General features: G+C 31.1%; 1 protein-coding gene across 5 annotated transcripts in view; it reads right to left on the bottom strand.

Moving 5' to 3' along the window:
* LOC145962711 (uncharacterized) overlaps window positions 1-23952 on the bottom strand; it is an 83408-nt gene that overhangs the window by 11622 nt on the left and 47834 nt on the right. For 4 of the 5 annotated variants that reach the window (XM_083083976.1, XM_083083978.1, XM_083083975.1 and 1 more), the window contains exons 3-5: window positions 13389-13752; window positions 11503-11870; window positions 9325-10247 (exon numbers count right to left, since the gene is read on the bottom strand). In XM_083083976.1, coding sequence (XP_082940102.1) covers window positions 9325-10247; window positions 11503-11870; window positions 13389-13752 — 1655 coding nt within the window. Of the gene's footprint in view, window positions 1-7373; window positions 10248-11502; window positions 11871-13388; window positions 13753-23952 lie in introns of those variants that run through there. The other variant, XM_083083979.1, reaches the window with a different exon arrangement.

Genomic DNA, 23952 nt, shown 5'->3' with positions numbered 1-23952 from the left:
TGTTTGCATAATTTGAAAATACGCTCTTACAAGACATAGCAAATTGTTTATATAGATAATTATATACTGTATATATAGTTTATGTAGATCATACATATTTGAGTAGAATTAATTAATTTTTAACAGTGATTGTACAACGATTATATGAGAGATTAATTCGTTTAGATGTATAAGTTGTATTATAATAGTGCCTATCTGCCTTTCTCTGTTATCACATTTAATTCTAGAAGTATGTAAAAAAATTGCATTTCTTAATCCTCATCAAAAATTGAAATAATTTTGATTTTTGTTCTTGTCAATTTTCTATCTTTACATGATAAACTTTTAATGATAGAGATATATTTATAGTTTTCACGCCTCATATACAACTAATGTATTATGCATATACGATGTGAACAATAAATATGTGTTTCTACATGCACATACACACATACACATATTTCTCCTTAAAAAAAAAATCATCATATATCAAATGACCCAGTTTCCGTCATGCGATTGATATACTATTGCTCTTTTGGTGAGACTCAAAAAGTTTGATAATAACAATACGAAATATACAAAAGATAATCAAAATAAGATGTGAGAAAAAAATAATATACGATAAATGCAGAATTGTATAAACATGCGTGTCACATGAGGCAAATTATGTCTTGTAAGAGCGTATTTTCAATTTGGGAGTCTGTAAAGTCTCTCCTCTCCTATCGCTTCCCCTTTCGCTCGCCTCTCATTACCATCGAATTACGTACACAGAAATGGGATAGGATAGAGGAGGGAGGAAAAGAGAATTTCGCAAATGGACGAATAATTAAAGGCGATTCGGATCATGTGAGTGGTATAGTTCACACAGTTACATCTCGAACTCCTTCTCAATGGACGCCCGGTTGGCAGGTAAGCAGCGATGTGTTGTACATACGTCGCACATGTGTACACATACGGCGTTCGCACATACACATCCGGCCGGGTAATGAGATTCTCTTCCCCGTGGTAAAGTTCCCATCGTCGTCTTGGCATATCGGTCCTCACACGACGCAACTTCGTTTCGAGATTGTGTCAAAAGATACGCGACGCTTCATCGATGCAACACCCACCATCCAGGAACAAATAGACTTCGGTATGTTTCCCTTTAACGTGCATTAAGCCACAATAGGCTGATTTTGATTTAGAAAATAATTGCGCAAATTGAGTAAATAAATATAAGAAAGTGGAAGCAATCTTTAAGAATTTATATTGGACTATTAAATAATAAATTTAACTATATTTACTAAGAGTATATGTAAGTATATTTAACAAGAAATTACGAAATATTAAATTTATAAATATATCTATTCTTTACTAATTGTAACACAATTATAATAAAAATTATGATTTTTTTTAAATATTCTTGAAAAGTCATGTTCATCCTACTAAAATAATTTAGGACTTTATGAATTATTTTTATTAAAATAGACATAAAAAAATATTGCATGTCAAGAAAAATATTGCTGTTAATTCTGTCGATTATTAATAATTGTAATTTATTAATTAGTAATTTAATATATGTTTGTTATATCGAGACTATTATCACTTATTATTATTTGCTATCGAGTACAAAATATTAAATTATCCCAAAATAAATGATACTAGATGATATTTGGTGAATGGAGATATTGAGATCTTTTTCTACGGATATATTTCGCAAATGTGATCTTGATATAATAGCAAAAGGAAGAAAGAAGAAAAAGGAGAAAAATGTGATAGATAGATAAATAGATAGTTAGATAGATAGATCAATAAAAATAATGTAGATGGATAGACAGATAAATAAATCGATAAATAAATAGGTGGATGGATCGATAGATAGATGGATAGATACATGGATAGATAAATAGATAAATAAATAGGTAAATAGAGAGAGGAGAAGGAAAAGGGGGAGAAAGAGATACAGTTAAGAATTCGTCGCACGTGTAACTACTATATCTAGCTGTTCTTGCTTTTATCTGATGCTCCATTTAAATACGAATTCCTAATTATCATTATACGCTCCCTTCTTGTCGCGATTCTTCTAAGACAAATGTATCGTTACGAAAGTATACTTTTTTTAGAAGAAGTCTGCCATTATTAAGCACAAAATTTGCAATTTATACATTGATCGACAAATACTATGACATTATTATAACATTTATGCAAATTTTCGCATATGGTTGTATTTTGCAAACGTGTAACGTTCTTTTTGTAAGTGTATTTAAAAATTTTAATTTTTTCCGACAATTTTTGATAAAATAGATTGTATTTGATAAAAGAAAAATTTCTCGACGATGCGAATTTTTCGCTAACATTCATGAATTTCTAAAAATTTCGATCAAGAACTAACGATTCGTTTATCTTTTTAATATAATGGAAGCGCATGTGAAATAAATGATTAGCATGCCGCCGTGTGACGATGCCGTTGCGCTTTCTTCCGTACGACGATTTGATGATTTATGAGTTATTATGATTCGAAGTGATTTATAATACTACTTATGATAGCACGCGATTTCTTGCACAAGACTAAAAAAATTCAATTCATCATTATCTGTGTAGGAAGCGCGATTAAAACGACTACATCGTCTACGAAATGTAAAATCCAGTAAATACACTACCCAGCTATTTATCCGTTTGTCTTTTCTCTTTTTTGACCGAGAGTTTCGCTTGACAAAAATTATTCGCGCATATATATATATATCTTTGAGATATTAAAATAAACAAATACGTTAAATGCTGGAAAATGAGTTTTGCGTCGTTAAATAATTAGTAGAAAGCTGTCCAGTGACATTTTCGTCTTTTATTTCTGCTTAGCTATGGTAATTAATTCGAGGTATCCACACGCGCAGAATGTGATTTTCGTTTCTAGACGGAAATAATTTTTGACAAAATCCCATAAGATTTCACTCGTGCATGATCGCGGTCGTCGTGATGCCAAGAGAAATCGAACTTGATCGTTAAGCGAGTCGCGAATCGCGAGCTCGGCCCATTACCCGCGTTCAAGTTTCCTCTGGGGCTCCATCGAGGCCCCAAACACGAGGGAATCATCATCATTAATAATTTCTTTTTTTTGCGAAATTGTTCATCGTTCCGAGAATTAAGCTTGAGATTCTTCGACGTTGCGAGCGCGCAAATGTATTGTTTTTACAAAGAGAACAAAGATTCATGTTTTTAAAGACAGTGGTATATATAAGGTACGAACGAGATTGCCTGAATAGATTAAAATATTGTATTAATTTCCAATTCTTTTTAAAATTGTATCGCCTATGGTAAACAAGATATAAAGGCCTTTTTTTCAAAAGACTCTTTTATCAGATCAGTATTCAAGCCAGTAATATGGCACCTTGAAAAGTGCGATAAACCTTAATATTATGTAAAAAATGCTTTCTTTAAAAATCTAAATTGTATCAGTATACGCGCTATGTATTATTAATTATTTATTGAAAATGTACGGCTATATAAATAATACATTGGCACGGATATCTTTTAAAGATGTGCTTCTATTTGTCGTCAATTGTTACCAATAGTATATTATTGTGAATTTGCTTCATTATAATAACCAAATAAAGATATTAATTTACTTTTTAATTTAATTTTTTAAAGATATTTAATATTAATTTATATGTATATACATTATTAATTATATCAGAATAAAATATAAAATATAAAAGATAACATTTTTATTATGATATAAAAATGTATATGATATAAAAAAATTGTTAATATAATATAATATAAAATAATATATATGAAATGTATATAATATATAAAAATTGTAAAAATGCAAGAATGCTAAAAATAAAATAAGTTTGTAAATCTTAACTTTTCAAGTAACATTTTGATACAAAATATAGCAAATTCTTTTCTTCTCCTCTATCTTATCCAAGCATAATTCTAAAAAAACGATAATATTTATATACGATATTAGCGTATTGAAATAAAAGCGGAATGTAAAATCGCATTATATAACTTCTAAGATCCTGTTTGTCCAACATCGTCCGCAAGTGTAGTGTTACGTTACGACGGAATTCCGCAGAGAATTTCCGCATATATCGAGAGCTACTTGTAAATCTCCCTCTCTCTCTCTCTCTGTCTTTCTTTCTATAATCTACAGATACGATCGATCACCGATTCGATGCTCGAGCGAGCTATGGAGAAAAGGTGCACCATATCATCGACAGCTCGATAGAAAGCACTGTTCGATGTCAGCGTAAGTTGTTGCCGGAGATTCGTTGTTCTGTGTAAGCATATGTATACACGTATGTGTGTGTGTGTGTGTGTATCGGAAAGTCTTTACCGGTATGGGTTAAGTAGTATCTGTGTTCTCTCGGGTTCCCCCGTACTGGTGGGACCTTGTTTCATGACCCACATAAAGCAAGGCCGTTAACACTACTCACGACTCGCGGCACATGTACGGACGGTGGGGCCCCGCGAGGTGCGCTCCGCGCTCTATGGAGGTCCACGTGCATCTCCTACCACAGGTAGCGCGTCGGACTCCCGTGCGGGATGGCCCCAAATTCGTACCACCTGGTGTACTCGAAAAAGATAAGGGAGCCGAGATATATGTACCTCGTTTAGCTAGTGTGTCACTTTTAAATGTCACGTTGGGTCGAGAATTCTGGCAATCGACTTTTTATTAACCCCCATTAAGGTCCTAATTAAAATATATATATATATATATATATATATATATATATATATATATATATATATATAAATGTAATGTTTAAATCACGATTGTTTTTATTTTCTCAAAGAGATTTGTATATCAAAAAATTATTAAATATTAATAAGCACTGCTGTTCTCTTGTATTTGAAAAGTCACGTTGGATATATATTTAGGACGATTATTATATATATGTAAATTGTTTATATATATGAAATTTATTTATTATTGTTTAACATGAGAGAAAAAGTATGGTTTCTGCATTTACTTCTTAAAAATTCTTTTTATAAAAATATTTTTTAAATAATTATTTCTTTTTTCCTTTAAAAAACTGTATGTTGGTCATTAATGAGTTAATTTTTTGATGAGACGTCAAGAGGAAAAATGCATTAAATGCTATAATTGTATAATGGCTCTAGAAATACTTTACATTTCTAGTCTTAAAAAATAAAAAAACATGATTTTGCGTAATAAAATATCTAACAATTGTCAATTTTTGGCTTCACTGTTTTATTTAATATGATGTAAAAGTAAACAATCTCATATTCTTTAAAATTTGTCGCAAAAGTAAAGAAATTTTTCATGTATGTATATTTGAATAAATTATCTAAATCTTTTTTTAATTTAGAATTGAATGCAGATTATTAAATTAAATTAGTTTTGCTGCTTTTTTCTAGATAAAATAGAATAAAATTAAAATGACTTCTAATTTAATGTGTACATAAACGATAAAAAAAAAAATATTGAAGAATGTGAATTTTCTCTTTATATTCATTTAAATAATTTAAATCATTTTGAAGTACTCTTTACAGCCACTGTAATATAAATATCATTATCAAACTGCAAGTCACTTCATCATTTACTTGAACTTTGAAGAATTTTCTAAAAGTTTCTCCTCCAAGATACATATTTTCCAGGTATTTTTCATCTGTAGGATTCTCTCAGGTTCACGCGTACCGTCCGTCCTTGTGTAACTTTATTAAGCGCGCAAGCAATCTTTGCGAAGGTACGTTTTTATACGCCTCATCTTGATGAAGTGGTCCGGCCAGTGCGCAAAGAGCCCAAGGGGAAGAGGAAGCCGCGGTTCCCTCCGAGAGTCCCCGCTCCTCTCTCGGAGCACGATACATATATGTGTGTTGTATATGTGTATGTGTGTGTGTATATGTTGGGTATTGTACGCACGTGTGCGTCGTCCCGTATCTCGACGCTCTCAGTAGGTCACACCGACGCGTTGCGTGTGATGGTAGCGCATGGCATTATCGCGTTCATGTTGGAGTCTGGTTGCGGGTCCGGCGAGCAGGCCCATCCAGTGGCACGGCACCTTGATCTTGATCTTGACTCCGCGCAAGGCCCGAGAAACGCGGATGATTGCATTCCACCATTTCGCATTTCGTCTGAATTGTCGTGCGATTTTTTACCAGCGCTGAGATTGCTGGTTGCATCGAAACTTTATTTATTTATTTATTTATTTTTTTTATGACACAGATATCGCTCTTTTTGAAGATTTCTTTCAAATTGTATCAGACTCGTATTTCTCTAGCAATACTTTTATATTTTGCTCCAATTAATTAGTTTATATTATTTTATGAAAGTATATATATAGCAATATATATGTAATTGAATGTTTATAATTGCGTGCGCAAGAGTCGAGAATTAAAATTAATATAGATTTAAATTAGTATAGATTTCTCTTTATACTTTTATAACTCATACTATGCACATATTTTTCAATTTTATATTATTTCATAAATTAAATCTTATAGTATTTTATAGTGTCATACTATTGTGTGTGTGCAAATCTTATTAAATTATTATAATAGAAGAAATATGAATTTGATATTTGAATATGTGACTATCAATATCAAATCTTTAATATTTATATTACTTCATACATTAATTAATTCGTACAATTTAGAAACTTCTCTCCACCATTCTAATTTGGTTTTTATCTTTCTTGATTGTTTTTTAGTAAATATTTTTATATACATATTGTAATATAACTATCGCCATCTTCCGCAATCGACTCACATTAGAAGAAATGTACGAGTTACATGACAAAAGAAAATTTTATTTTCATATTTTTGCTAAATATTACTTATTTCTTTTCAATTAAGAAATCTTTGGTGGATTCATAAGTCTGCTTCTTTTTTTAGCCAAAATTTTATGAAGTTTAATATATTTTACCATTCAATTTTCAAATATCAACGCTAGTCATATTTATTTATTTAATTACATATATTCTCTAAGAGAGAAAAATTCATTTATAAATAAATCATTTACTAATTTTTATTATTTTTTTATAGTAAATGTTATACTATTTATAAATGTTTATACTATTTCTATAATCACTTGCGAGTCACAACAATATATAAGAATTTTTCTTGAGATTTTTAGAGTCTCTTTGAACACAAAAAATAATGAATATAATATTCATATATCATGCAAACATTTTTTTGATTTGCAAAATAATATCATAAATACATGCCAAGAAAAATTGATCAAGTTCATATGCTCCTATACGATCGTTTCGATTTAAATTCATGGAGATTTCACTTTAAGGAGGCTTTATTAAAGACTGACTTTTTTCTTTTTTTGGCACGCTATCCGTAATTATCATTCGATTTGTGTCAATCACAATATTGTTAAATGTCATTATGCCAGCGCGAGAGGTGACTTCAAAAAGGAGCGAAAAGGTTTTAAAACCAGGTAGTTTCTGATTCCTTTATTTTATTTTATAATACTATCTCTTTCTATCTTTCTCTCTCTCTTTTTCTTTACAAGGATTGTTGTCACAATAGAGACTTTGGCCGTATCTGGCACAATCTCGGATTTCGCGTAATGGCAAAATCCTCCGGACATTCGATTCCAAATACTCGATTTAGAGCTTTATCGATAACACATGTTACATTATACGTGAATAAACGTCACTAATGTAATATTTGATATTATCGAAAATCAATTTGTGAAATGTTTAATTTAATTATGTAGTAATCAATCGTTAAAAATATATTTGTGATCTAACAAATCACTGCGAGCTCTCATATCACTTTGCATAAATAATGGATATCCAATGTATTATTTAAATAAACTTAATATCCAATACATTATTTAAATAAACTTAATAGCATTTTTTTGAAAATGACAGACGAATCAATATTAAAACAAATCATAGGCCGCAATAAAAATGAAATTATCTCTTACGGATACTATTTTCATCCTTATTATTACGAACAAAAAAACATTAATTTCTTTCCACCTTGTAAAAAATTATATTTACAAGCACAGTCACTTATCTTCATTTTAACTGTACTGCTTTCATTTACGATATTTTCTAGTCCACAACATTAAAGCTTAGCTTTGTCGATTTACTGCTGATTATTCGTCAAAAACATTATACATGCACGACCAACATTAACATTATATAATCAACAAGATGCGATGCATTATCGGTAACGAATCGAACGATTCAATGGGCATTTTTTTACGACTAATTTTCTAATACAGGCTTTTTCAATTGTTCGTGGAAGCATAATAGAACAACGCGAAAAATCATATTATCAAATTATTGAGCTCATTACATTTTAACGAAGTAACTACTTTTGCAATTTTATACACGAACTGATTTTGTTCTAATATTACCAATTGCTTCCACTACAACCTGTTCTCTATCAAATAGAATATTTTATTTTTTAACCACAGAACTACAACTACATGCAACAGGCATGATTATTAAAGATTCAATAGTCTCAATATTTTCATATCCATCTTGTATATAATATGGGTATATTTTCCTTGTCAACTGGTGTAATAATGTCAGAACCGGAAATAAATAATCCCCTTTGCGCGATACAATAATAAAAAAGAATAGATAAAACAAAGAAAAGATAAAACATTCTCAGTACTTCGTTATTAAATAATAAAATAATATTATAATTATTATAAACAATTTATTAAAAAACTCAATATTTTTAATGATTTCTTTACTACAATCCAATTTGGCTCCTTTTAAATATGATTAGCTAAATTTGATTAGCATTCCTTTCGGTCCTCATCTATTAAAAATTTTGCCTTTGACATTTTTTGTGAAATTACAACCCTTTTGAAAAATTTAAAAAATTTACCATAGAAACCATACCTTAAAATATTCGGCTCAGGATCTACATTTCCGGTACTGAAGATTTTTTAACTCGATGATGGCTTTTTAATTCGCAATCAAGCATTTAAACTAATTTTTTTGAAGCTATGTAAAGCACATTTGACATATTTTGACAATTTGCTTTGATATTATTTAAGTAGAATTTCTTAGCAACAAGATCTGTGTATCCATCACCGAATTAATATCTATATTTATGTACTATAAGTACTACGAATAAGGAAAATGACTCCAGGATGAATATTCATAATTAAAACCCATTTTCATCCAATAAACTAAATAAAACTTGATAAAATTTGATAAAATTTGATAAGTCGAGTGTTGATCAGGCACTTTTTGGATCGAAAATTAATTTATATTCCCTTTTGTAAACTCTCGATATTTTTGTGGAATATAGTTATAAGTATCTTTAATTGTTCATAGAAACTCGTTGCTGAACAAATGTTCATTCATCAATTTCCATTCAATCTTTTTTATATATATAAGATAAAAGAATTTTTCAAACCATAACACCACGTTGTGCCAACAATTGCTTCCTTTGATGAAGACTTGGCGATTCCATGGTAATTTCATCATTTTTCACACTATCAAATGACTTGGAAGTTTTGAAATTATTTAGAACTTTTAAGCAGTTGTTGCTTGTCATTTCAAGAGATTTGGATCTTAATGATGCGCTAGCTAACTTCTTGATAGTTTCTGAAATAGGATACTTGAAATCCGCTCTCTCTCTTTCTCTCTCCTTGATTCTTTGATTATCGTCGACCACCAATAAGGAATCCTTCTCCACTTTTTTAGATTCTATTTCTTTCTGCTTGTCTATTTTGGAATCTTCATGCTTCATCCTTTGATTCTCATTTTCTTCTGTTTTTATATTTCTATGCGCAGTTACGGTTTCTGACTGATTCTTTAATGACTCCAATCGCGAAGAATCGCTCTCTTCCTCTTCCTTTCTGTCATCTTGACCTAATAAAGACTTTGGTGGGGCCTCCACGTAACCACTCTCATCGCTATCGGCTTCCTCGTCGAGAGAATCCAGAGTTAGAAACGAAGTTTCTTCGTTTTGCAGAAATTCATGGCTTGTCCTATCAGGATATTTCTCGTTCGTTCGCCTTTCTCTATTTTGTTGTTCTTCGATCCTATTCAACACTTCACCTCTCGGCCGATAATCCACTACATCGTCAAGATCTTCGATATCTTCAAAATCAAACATATTTGAAGCAGTATCCTCCTCTTCCTCCTCTTCCATTGATTCTTCTTCCTCACTTCTTAGAGGAAACCTCTTCATGGAATCTGGATTGAAACGAGGACTGCCAGCGCATGTCATAAAATGAGCCGACCCCTCTGAATTTCTTCGTGGTACTAGTTCGTTGCTAACTCGATTTTCCGAAATAATAATCCTCTTGATTGAGCCTCGCTGATCATTTTGATCTGGAAAAGTTTTAAAGGTAAGCAAGTTTCCAAGAGAAATGATATTATGACTTCATGCATCGACTGGTACAACTCGTCAAGCAACTGCCCTTTTCGTAATTAAATATCAAAATTCTTATCGTCATACGCCCCTTCTAAAAAATTTCTAAAAATAAAAATATAAAAATATAAAATATAAAAATATAAATTTTTAAAAATAAAAATATAAAAATATATTGACAATGAGCAGAAAAATAGAGTCAATGTTTCAAAATGGTAATTAAACAAAGTGCTCGAAATAAATGCGATATTAGTAATTAGTCACATGCACAATAATTTTAACTTCAACGTTAAGGGGATCCTAAAGTGACTCTTTTACCGATATAACATTATATTTCTTTTTGTATCGAAATCTTTTTATTAATTGCACAGAATAGTAAATGCTTCTCCACGATTAAAGTACACACAGAAACAAACCGGGAACCCCCGATTTTATGTTAAAAACCAAAAAAAATTGAAAAATCGTAAAAAAGTCGTAACAATATTTGCTTAATATGAAAGTTTTGCAGTTTGTATGTACAAAATAAGATAGGTTCCCGCTAGATATTGCACGAAGGAATATAAATAAACTTTTAGAAATGAGTTTAGAAGCATAATGAAAAAGATTTCGGTTTCTAAACCGAAATCTTTTTCATTATGCTTCTAAACTCATTTCTAAAAGTTTATTTATATTCCTTCGTGCAATATCTAGCGGGAACCTATCTTATTTTGTACATACAAAGCAAATATTGTTACAGAAGCCGATAAAAAAATTGTAATTTTTCAATTTTTTTTGTTTTTTAACATAAAATCGGGAGGTTCCCGGTTTGTTTCTGTGTGTACTTTAATCGTGGAGAAGCATTTACTATTCTGTGCAATTAATAAAAAGATTTCGGTACAAAAGAAATATAATGTTATATCGGTAAAAAAGTCACTTTAGGATCCCCTTAAGTAAGTATTCTCTAATTGTAAGTTTAACTTCATGTTACAGTCGCATTGAAAAATTAAACATGCAAAGTTACAATAAATTACAGTTTTTCGTTTATCTTAAATATTAGACAAGCCATAAATGCGCATAATTTCAAGTCCATTACATTTGTGTAATTGCTCTTGCATAATATTCTACAATATAGAATTTTTAAAAAAGGCGCATGGGACAAGAATTATCATTTGCTTCGCTCAATTTTGATAAAGTCCGATATACTGTATCGTAATAAATATTGCGAACAATACTAACTTCCTGCGAGGTGCTCTTCTACGCCTGTGGCTCTTTCTTCGCTTGTCGCTGTACTGGCGGTTTCGCATCCGCTGGAGATGCTACCGTTCTCGTCAGAGGATTCGCGATTGAGAGCGTCCAATAGCCTGGCTATCCTCCAGCTGTCCTGATCCTCCCAACTGCGGGCCACGGTTTCCAAAGAGCGCAATTCATCCAGCAACCTCTGCTGTTCTATTTCCTCGGCTACCGTATCCTCTTCGATCGCTGACAGCTTTGGCGCACTCTTCGACCTTTCCAAGGGCGGTCGATAATTCTGGCCGCCAGTGCTTAAAAGAAGCTTCCTGCGTGGCAACGATGGATTGTCGTACAACGCGCTCGCCAGAGACAACCTGTAATACACACAAACATATCATGATAATCGATCTCGTCAGTAGAAGGTGTCGCCATAATCACATTTCTCTCAGTTATGGATTTAATAAACAGCATTAATCTTCTTAGCAATTATTTTTTTAATAGAAACAGATTTTATTATTCTATATGTTTTTTTTCTTATGATAATTTTGTTAGCTATACCTTATCTTCTCTTTGCTGATTTACATATATGTAATAATTCTGATAATTTGATAATCTGATAATTTTGTTGGCTATACGTTATCTTGTCTCTGCTGACTTACATATCTAAAGAGAAATCTCATAAATGTCCAACTCTTATAAGCTATTAAGATCATAGAATTGAATAAAATGATTATACAGTTCATTACTTATTAAAATGCTTTATCTGTTCCTTATATTTTCTTCGATAAAAAAGAATTTTTGAATGACTTGATTACGTTGGAAGAGATAGCGAGTCAATCATATCAATGCAATTCCAGTAGGAGTACTAATGTTTGACCTATGACTTGGAAACTGACCCGAATGTATGTAAATCGACCGGTGATCACTTCTCGACCTGGATCGTGACTCGATCACATCGCGCACATCGATCTACAATCGTGACCGGAATTGTACGGTGGATGCATAAACATGCGTAACTGCGTCTCTCTTCCTCTTTCGAAGAGAGTCCGAGAAGAGCAGAGATAGAAAATTTCTCCTCTCTCTTCAATTAAGCGGTGGAACTTAATTTGTATGGTCGACGTAACGACGATATAACGAATGTGGTATGACAAAAATGCTAGGAATGCGCGCCATTGCCCGACATGGAAATGAGTCTAACGGAAACTGGGAGAATTCTGCATTTAGAAAATTATGTCGCGCGATTGATCCGTTTATAATTTTAATTAGAAGCGAAAGATATATATATATATATTAATTATTATAAATTATAAAATTATATTTTATATTAATTTTATATTAATACGTTCATTAAACCAGTTCTCAAATAATTAAAACAAAAAAAATTGAATAATTAAATTGAATAAAAAGTTACATATGAATGATTTTTAGATAATCGATCGAAATAGAAAGAAAAAAATTTTATATATTTTTTTTTATTTAGCACATCAAATAGACACGCGCGAATGTACTTCGCAATGTATGTCTTATTAAATTTCCTCTAATACAGTTCTAATTCCTAGTAAATATCTCACAAATTCCGTCACTTGCTAATTCTCGCTGTTTGTAAATTTTAGATGATACCCGTTAATTTCACAAATAAATATCAATCTTATAAACTTCGTAATTCCTTCCATTTACACTTGTCTCTATCCTTTCTGACAAAAGAATACCAACTTCTATTAATATTAATAATTCTATTCTATTAATAATTCTATTGACATTAATTCTTGATTCGCTAACTCTTTTTAAATAATTAACAGTCTTAATAATTTAATATTGAAATAATAAACAATTTCCTCGCTGATGTAATTTGCTCCTAACGGCACACGATACTGTCACACTGTCATTCTTACCTGGCATTTTGCCTGGAGACCTTATCCCGGCGAAATTCTAAGAGCGCCTGTTGCAGCCTGGAGTTCAGAATAGAGGCGAGTCTCCTGGCGGTGGATTCCTTGCTGCACAGAGCGGCATGGCACCTCAATTCGGGCCTCAACCTGCGACCCTCGTGTCGGTATACCCAAACAAAGAGTCGCGGATGCGAAACTGGGGCCGTGCAATAGGTCACACGGTGGGCCCAATATTCGGTGATGCCGTGATCCTTTGTGGTCGCAGTCAGGCCGCCGTTAGTTATCGTCAACCTCATGGAGACGTCGGGCCTGCTACTGGTCATATAGTTCCGCCATAAGGTCGATACAGGCTTCTCGACGCAGCCTTCACCTGCGAGAAGATCAAGATTAAACTTCAGAAATTCCTACATGATGCTAGTGTTTTTAATAAAATTTGTAAAATTTTAAAGCAGGATTATTCGAGCTTAATTAAAAAAAATTAAATTATAATGTTTTCTCAAGAACTTATTCATAGATAATTTGATATTATTAGTTGAAAGAGTATAATATCAAAAATGCCGTAAGAAACAGTCAATAAGAATATGTATTGCCGTTTTAAAACAAGTTTGGTCGCTCTAAGAGTTATTAACAACGTCATAATTTCTGTCTTGGATCACTAGAGATACTTAGATTTTTAAATTAATCAATAAAATACTTCGAGTGAACGTTTAAGTGATTAATTAAGGCAAAAAATTTGAATTCTTGAAAACCAAAATAGTGTCAAACGAGGTATACATTATATTATTCACATTATTAATGTATTATTTATATTAATTAGATCCAAAATCCATTTTCGGTCAAACATATGTTCGTTTAATCGTTCTCCGAGCGATCAAACCTGTTCATTCAATGATCCTATATATCACTTTAGGACAGATCACCTAAGGTATGTACGATATACGCGCATACTTATGTATCATGTTATTATTTATTAATTAGATCCGAAATCTCTTTTCGGTCAAACATATGTTCGTGGCAAAGTTTAATCGTTCTCAGAGCGATCAAACCTGCTCATTCAATAATCCTATGTATCACTTTAGGACAGATCACCTAAGGTGTGTACGATATATACGCGCATATTTATGTATCATGTTATTATTTATATTAATTAGATCCAAAATCCATTTTCGGTCAAACATATGTTCGTGGCAAAGTTTAATCGTTCTCAGAGCGATTAAACCTGCTCATTCAATGATCCTATACAGGGTGTTTCATAAGTGGTGGGCAAAATTTCAGGAATAGATTCCTTATGCTTAGAGAAGAAAAAAAAGTTAATCAACATAGGTCCGGAAATGATTAGTTTTTGAGTTATTAAGATTTTGGACAATTAGAGGAAATGTATGGAATTGTAAACAAGAATAAGAATAATACACCGCGCTAACGTAAACATAGGCCGCCGAACTTGAAAAACATTGTTGATGCCTGTAAAAGGACTTCTAAGACGAGAAATGAGACAAAATTTTGTATTACAAAAATCTTAATAACTCAAAAACTAATCATTTCCGGACTTATGTTGATTAACTTTTTTTTCTTCTCTAAGCATGAGGAATCCATTCCTGAAATTTTGCCCACCACTTATGAAACACCCCGTATATCACTTTAGGCCAGATCACTTAAGGTGTGTACGATATACGCGCATATTTATATATCATGTTATTATTTATATTAATTAGATCCAAAATCCATTTTCGGTCAAACATATGTTCGTAGCAAAGTTTAATCGTTGTCAGAACGATCAAACCTGCTCATTCAATAATTCTATGTATCACTTTAGGACAGATCACCTAAGGTGTGTACGATATATACGCGCATACTTATGTATCATGTTATTATTTATATTAATTAGATCCGAAATCCATTTTCGGTCAAATAAATGTTTGTAGCAAAGTTTAATCGTTCTCAGAGGGATCAAACCTACTCTTTCAATAATCCTATATATCACTTTAGGGTAGATCCCCTAAGGTGTGTACGATATACGCGCATACTTATGTGCAGCTACGTATTACATTTTTGTCACGATGAGGTAGAGCTTCACGTTTCACGTTATCCACGGTACATTCTGACTTTCGATACAGTTCGATTCGCCGCTACGCGCCGATTTGGATCGCGTTACCAATTTAGAGATACAGGAAACGCAAGTACAGTTACTTAGCAGAGTTCGAAAGCGAGCCGAGCCGACAGGCGAAATAGGAAGAGAGAGATAGAGAGAGGGAAGGGGATACCAGGGAGAAAGGTGCAGGCAAGAAAAAAAGAAAAGGGAGAGAGACGGCGATGTGAGATAGGTGCGCAATGTTAGTCTCTTGCGAAAAGGAGAAAAAAAAGAATAAAAAAAGAAAAAAAAACCGCGATTCTTCGCGCAAATCTAAAAACAGTTCGCGCACAAAAAAAACATATAACGCCGCTCGTTTATCGATGTAAATGTAAACGATCCAGCATTTATACTCTAATTAGCACGGCAGTGATAAATTAAAATCTAGTCCGAGCGGATAAACATGATTTTGAAATAAATCTTTTTTTTCACCGTGTTCACGGAAGACTTCATCTTCCCGTCAGATCTTTCCGGACAATCTCGTACGTATAAGCTCTTCGTAATCATAAGAGCTAAACTGATTTATTGTCGGCGAAATTAAAAAATAATCCTATTAATAATTGGATACTATGTCTAATTATGCGTCACATCGCGCGAATTGCCCTGCCGGCCAAGATCGATAATTATAACACGATAAAGAAGCGATTTTCTGGAGTGACAAAAAATCCCTTGTCATTTCATATGACGTCTTTAGGTCAGTCATTATGCAAATAGCGCGTAATTTCTCAATGTCACCGACTGCTTTTAATTTATATGCAGAACACTTGATAACGACAGCTTGACAGCTTGTGATAACGATTTTGAAAAAAAAAAAAAAAAAACAGAAAACAAGCGTGCAAGATGATTAAGAGCAGTACTTGCGCAATTAATGAAGAAATATAAACTGTAACTAATTAAAAATTTATCGCAAATGTAAAAACTCTAGTCGCGTTTTATATAAATAAAATCGACTGAGAAATATTATTCATAAATTATATACAAAATTATGTAAATAAAACCAGCTAAGAAATATTTTTAATATCTCTATAATCATATTTATAATTCAACGAAATAATACATTCATACAAATGACACAATGCTATTAATGCAATAAGCATTTTATTTAGAAAAAAAAAGAATGAATTACATCAACGCTTCGCACAATATGGAGGAATGTGACACGGAATTAAACTCGTGCGTGTTTATTGAATTCCATGTGTTCAGGAAAGATTCTGTGATCAGAATCAGATGACTAAAGCTCGCGTCATTCGATTTAAACGACGAGTCTGCGTCTTGCAAAGTAACGTGACAAATTGGACAGATTGATCGAAGAGATGAGATCGTATCATAGAAACCTACAAAGTTATTATTTTCCGTAAAAAATACGATTCGGACACGTACGATTCATCTCTGTCATTTTCTCATGCGATTCCGCAAATCGACCGTGATACCTACGCGAATCTTCAAGCGAATCACGCTGCTTGTTGAAGAAGATAATCGCGTTCGAGTTCGTCCTTGTTTCTCTCTCGTTTCCATCCTTGTATGTAAATACTCAGACGTGAGCGATACGTAAACCTCTTCTCGCGCGTTTATTAGCGCGCTAAGTGATCGTAACGCAATTCCCAATATCTTAAAATAAAATAAAAAAAAAAGGATAAGCCGTATATCTCTCGAATGAACGTCGAGAGAAAGCATGCACGCAAATCGAGACCGACTATCCGGAAAAAAGAGGCATGAAATCGAATGCAAATGAACCGCGGATAACAATGATGCTTCTGTGTATGCCCGGCTAATTTGCGTATAGGAAGCCTTATGTACGTTCTCAGTGGAACAACATTTTTTTCCCGAGCGTGTCCGGAGAAAGTGCGCACGATCCACGGGGAGATCCGATAAAAACGATCCCTCGCTACAGGTGAAACGCCGCGCAGCGTCCATTGGCGTGCCGCAAAGTTCTTCTCGATTGCAACATTGTTTTGGAAAAAAAATGGCTTCACAGATGAAGGAGTAAAACGAGAAAAAAAACAAAGAAAATCTCTCTTTTTCAATTCTATGCAGATTTTATTTAGAAAGCAACGTGTAACATTACTTTTTGAGAATTTATTAATCATTAATTCTCTCATTCAAAAATCTAAATTTGGCTGAATAGGAATATTGATAAATTTGGAATTTAAGAAAATTTAAATTTAGCTGAATAAAAATATTAAGTCTTTTGAATTTCAAATTTATTTTAATATTTTTATTCAATTAAATTTAATCCTTTAAATTCCAAAAAAAAAAAATGATTTCAGAGAGTCCTCACGTAAGTTGCCCACTCGTAACGCAAAAGAGTACCCTGTAGATCTCTGTTAAAACAAACCAGCGAGAAAACTCGTATACCATGACGAGTCGCGAATATTGCGATCGAATTATTGCGAACGGAAAAACAGGCGGTCTGGAACGACGCGGAACAGGAAGTAATACAGACGAGGGAGGGGTACCCCTCGTCCACCGAGGATCGTCACCGTCAACCTATAACGTTAACACGTTGGATGCTCGATATATTAAGGGGTAACGTTGCGACCGACCGTTAATATTTTTCCTCCGTTAACTGCCGTCATGCGTATCGTGCTCTCGTGCATCTTGCTCGGATTTTGCGAAAATGCGCGCATCGCGGAACGCCGCGAAACTTTCCACGAGAAAACAACGTTGGCATCGCATGTCGAGACCGAATGTCGCGTGCAGCCAGATGAATAACGTTATATGGATGTAGGGTAAACGGTGCAATATAATAACGGGGCCCCCCCTTTAAACCAAGTAAATCATTTCTGAGATACTCTGACGCTCTTGAGCTAACAATTTTCAACGTACGTCATCACACTTCTATGATTAATTTCTCAATTTTATATATTTGTGCATCATGCATACACTTTTAATTTTGGTTTATAAATATCAATCTAGGAATACATTTTTCATATTTGTTACTTGGAAATTGTCAATGTCTATTGAAATTAACACTAAAATTAATACTATGTTTTGAATATTTTATTCATTTGGGAAAAAGCGCACAAAAAGATATTTCTCAAAGAGAGAAATATATAATCCTATTCGCATCTTGATTGATTGCTATAGTCAATAAGAATGATAAATAATTCGATGTATGCTTCCAATTTATCATCTTCAAAAAAGACGTATCAATCATTTTGTGATAAAAAAACAGGAAATATATTTTCAATAGAATATAACTGTATAATAGATGTACAATTTTTATACAACACGCGATATGAAACTGTGCAAAACTATATTAGATATATTAAAATTATTTAAATTATATAAAAATATATTAAAATTGATAAAAATAATAATAAATTGTAAAAATAATAAAGTGATAAATATAAAAATATATTAAAATTGTTATGGTAATTCAGTAATAATAGAAAAACATCTGCTAAAATTAATATACTACGTTTTATTTAAAATTAATACTAGTCTTGGGATTATTTATTAATGTGTACCCAAGTGTGTACCACTCTGTTTAAAATGCAAGTGGAATCTTCTCTATTAATTATGTAATACGAAACGCTCTTTAAGCTCGCCCAAGACCGAGGAAGGAAGTTTTAAAAACACAATAATTTAACGACACACGTACACAGCGAAACTTCAAAGTTTACAACTTTAGCGTGACTGCGCGCCACATTTTCTTTTCATTGATATTTTTTTTCATCGCCGACGACATTTATCGCAAGCTTTTTACGAGCACTTTCTGACTCTTGCGGTTTACAAATTGCTTGTGTGTCTGGACAAAATTTTAAATTGAAAAGCACGTGTTATATTTATGCAACTTGCATAATTTTTCTTTATATAAGCTAAAACTCTTATCTATATAGGAAGAGATAATATATTCTAATAATTTCTACAATTGTGTATATAAATAAAACGTCATATAACAGAATTATTGCATAATATATCGCTATACTTTACTTTCTTATCAAATATAATGAGAAAATTATTAAATTGTATTCTCTTATAAACAGGAAATGTATTCTAGATATTTTTTCGCTTTTGTAACATATTGATACTTTGTGTATTAATATCAGTATATTAATATTGTTTTCGATTTTATTGCTAGTAGAAAATTAATGTTTCTTTTTATCATCAATTCAAGGAAAACCGCACAATTATTCTTGTGATATTTTTTATCATTTAAAAATGACAATTTCCGTGTTTGTATGAGATAATATGAATATTTTACATAATTGTAAAAATGAAAATAGCAATAGTAAAATAACAATAATAAATATTATTACATGACGTTATCGATACAACTTAAGAATTGGTGTTATTCAAAATTGATAAGGCATATTAAAGATTGAAGTTCAAGTGCTTACGCACTTATCAACGCGATGACAATCAGGAATTAACAGAATTATCAAAAATTAATTATTTAACATAAATACATATTTATTTTTATCATTGTTTATATGTATAATATTAATGTTCATGATTAATTAAAAATTTGTAAGTCATCTCTTGTCAAAAAGGATTAAATTTTTATAATTGATAAGTGTTACATAGCTGTGATTTATATTAATATAAATCTTATCATATCTTATCTGTAAGACCATATCATAAATTAATATATCGTATCATAAATTAATATGTAAATTCATAAAATTGCAAAGAAGTATGCTAAATTGTGCATGTTTATTTGCTATTTTATTTTCTAAATCTGATAGTAAATATGATAAAGATGTATGAAAAATGCCGCTATACGAAATATAAAAAAATAATAATAAAGAAATAAAATAAAATTATTATCTTCGCAGTAAAATGCATCATTTAAAAATTCTTGCTTCAGATTTTCAAGCCCAAATATTTTCAATCTCACAAGTATTATAAATGTAATTTTTGAAGTGTATTTATATAAACATATATTTAATATACAATATACATATAATGCACTGATTTCACGCATAGCTACACGGTAAAAAACATTTTGTATTTCTGTTAAAATTTTCTCGTGTCAAAATTTTTGTGTTAAATTTTTAACATACTCTTATGTTAATGTAACATATTGTCGTTGCGTTATTTTGACATTTCTGCGTTGAGTTAATATTCACCGTTTCTAAGAGTTAAAACAACACAATTAATATGTAAATGCATGAATTTTTGATGAAATATGTTATATGTTAAAATGAACAGATAAGTTGTGTTATTTTCTCTCTATAACAGTTTCCATATGTTAAATCGACATATCTCTTCTGTTATTTATCATAAAAATGTAAGAATAACATTTTCTTTTAATTAAATTTAACATTATAAATATGTTAATTTAACATAAACTTTATTTCCAGATAATGTTTAAGAGTGTTACTTTTGTGTTAATTTTTCACGTATTACTTGTGTTATTTATTTACATACTTGCCTTCTATTAAATTAACATTAAAATTAGAGTGGATAAATTGGGACATGTGAAATATGTTAAATTTAACACAAAATTTTTTACTGTGTATCATATTTATTGAACTTTCTTTTCATAGATTAAGATAATTATTAAAGAAAAAATTATTTAAAAAATTATTAAAAGAAAATCCAACTGAAATTAAATAAATTTAGTAAAAATTAATTTCGATTCCATTTATAAATTCAAAATTTAATTAACGAAATTTAAATTCGAAATTTCAGTGCGAATTCGTTTAGATCAATATAATAATCATACATCACACTGTAATATTTTTAGCCAACGACAAATAATAGAAGCGAGCAAAAGATATCCCTATGTAAGACTCGCTAACTAATAGGCTGTTAACTTCATAGAGATGAACAAGTGGATAATTAATAAAAAGCGAAAGACGTCTTAAAGTTTCTAGAATGTAATTGTAGACTGTGAGTGAAAAACAGAATGTCGATTTCGCGCTCTCCTGGTATAATTCGCGGCTTATCAGACATGTAAAATTGCGCAACTTGGGGATGCAACGTACCTGTCACTTTTTAATATCGCGATCGAATACAAACACATAGTGTAAATCGCATAATTGCAAAGAATGAAGAAAACAATCGCGCTTCGGCTACCGCTAGGTATGTAAAGAGATAAAACAAAAATGTCCTCGCAGAAATTATACAGATAAAACGATATGCTAATAATCTTTTTCAGCGTTAAATTTTTTGTGTGACATTGATCTTATAAAATTGCAAGATTAATGATTTTAATATTAATATTTCGCTCGCTTATTTGAACTTTCACTTCCAAGAATTTTACGATCGTAGATATATTTCCTTTTTTTATTTATCATAATCGAAAATACGTATATGTAACTTTAAAAGTCATGCGAGGCTTTGTTACTTGCGTTTAAATTATGACTTGATTAATTTACTACGTAAATTGTAAAACTTTTTAAAAATTCAAGAATACAAAAAACTTATCAAAAAAACTTTTTTTTTATTTTCTATAAATTTATTTCAACTCTTTTTCTAAGTCATTATTTATATAAACATGTAATTTTTAAAAATAAATGTAGACAGCAATAATAAATAAGTTTTTTAGTCAATTTGATAAACACAAAAAATTCTTGAAAATAAAATTTGCAACACGGTAAAAAACATTTTCTATTTCTGTTAAAATTTCCAGGTGTAGAAAGTTTTGTTAAATTTTTAACATATGTTAGTGTAACATGTTGTCGTTGCGTTGTTTTAACTTTTCTGCGTTAATATTCATTCGTTTCCATGAATAAAACAACACAACTAATATGTAAATGCATGAATTTTTAATAATTTATTTATATGTTAAAATGAATGATGAGTTGTGTTATTTTTCTCTCTATAACAGTTTCTATCTGTTAAATCGACATGTTTCTTATGTTATTTATCATAAAGAAATAAAAAAACAACTTCTTTAAACAATCACTTCTAAAAAATGTAAGAATAACAATTTATTTTAATTAAATTTAACATTCTAAATATGTTAATTTAACTTACTTCCAGAGATAACGTTCAAGAGTTACATGTTTGTGTTAATTTTTCACATATTACTTGTGTTATTTATTTACATATTTGCTTACTGTTAAATTAACATTAAAATCAGCGTGGAAAATAAATTGGGATATGTAAAATATGTTAAATTTAACACAAAATTTTTTGCTGTGTGTCTATAGTTTTTGTTATGTACAAATGTCTCATGAAAAATTCAAATATTTCTTTCAATAAATAAGCACCTTATGTTAAAGAAGAATAATTGTCGTCTGCGTCGCTTTGTGTTTTGTCGTCTGGTTTTTTCCTTCTCAAATTATGCTTCTTTTCAGTTCTATGTAAGCTAAAAATGCACGGAGTATAAAACGTCGTGCATATTATTCTAGAAGGTGACGCGAAGGCCGACGAGAACAAGTTCGAGGTAAAACTGGAAACCATAGCGCGAATTCAATGAAGGCCCAGTAGCACAGAACGAAGAAAATATTTCTTATATATTTTTTTATTTCTCGAATTGCGACCTCGACGCGATAAGACCGTTAACCTTCCGAAGTTAATTCCGAAGTAAATGTTTTTCTTTTTTCTTTTTTAATACAGTGACTCGCATTAATATTCGGACACTATGATGCACGAGATATTATTGCTGTTATATTTACTTACAATAATGTTAACGAGGTAATTGTGGTATCATGTATTAAAGTGAACATCGTAGTTGAAAAAAATATAAATTTTATTTATTTAATATACATAAGTTTGTAAATAACAAAGTATAAGTGAAATAATATACAAATTTCATGTCGCAAAAATATTCGGACACTAAACAAATTACATTAATTTCGTATGAAATATGCTTACTTAAAAAATATTATAGTGAATATTAATACTTTGTTGGAAAACTATTTTGTTTAATAACTTCGTGTAATCGCTTTGGCATATTAGAAATAATTTTTTTTTTTATATTTCTGCGTAATACAGTTCCACTCTTCTATTAAATATTGTTTTAATTCTGGTATTGTTTTTATGGGCATTTTTCGAATATTATGATCTAATTGATCCCATAAATTTTCAATGGGATTTAAATCCGGCGATTGAGGTGGTGGGTGCAGCACTTTAGGACAATTATATATAGTAAATACTCTTGTACTATTCTTGATTTATGTTTCGGGTCATTGTTTTGATAATATTATATATAAAAACCATACAAAACCAGTTTCAAAAAAGAATCAATTTTTTAAATAATCGTGACCACAACAATACACTTGACGCAAATATTACACGTTTTGACAGGACATCTTTTATTTCATTACCATATGTGGAAAACGTGAGTCATGACTTGTGCCGTCTACTACGAGGTTGTGGCTTTAATGTCGTCTACAAAATAACTAAGAAACTAAATACTTTAATAAAACACGGTAAGGATATTTTACATAACAACGATAAAACAAATGTTGTATATAAATTAAATTGCAAAAATTGTAATGTGTCGTATATTGGGCAAACAAAAAGACATCTACGTACTCGTGT

This window comes from Camponotus vicinus, unplaced genomic scaffold, assembly GCF_025532165.1.
Source record: "Camponotus vicinus isolate PSW18456_S1 unplaced genomic scaffold, iyCamVici1.0 SCAF_12, whole genome shotgun sequence".
Lineage (NCBI taxonomy): Eukaryota > Metazoa > Arthropoda > Insecta > Hymenoptera > Formicidae > Camponotus > Camponotus vicinus.
Note: the sequence above shows the minus strand (reverse complement) of the source record. Positions and strands in the feature narration are given on the sequence as shown.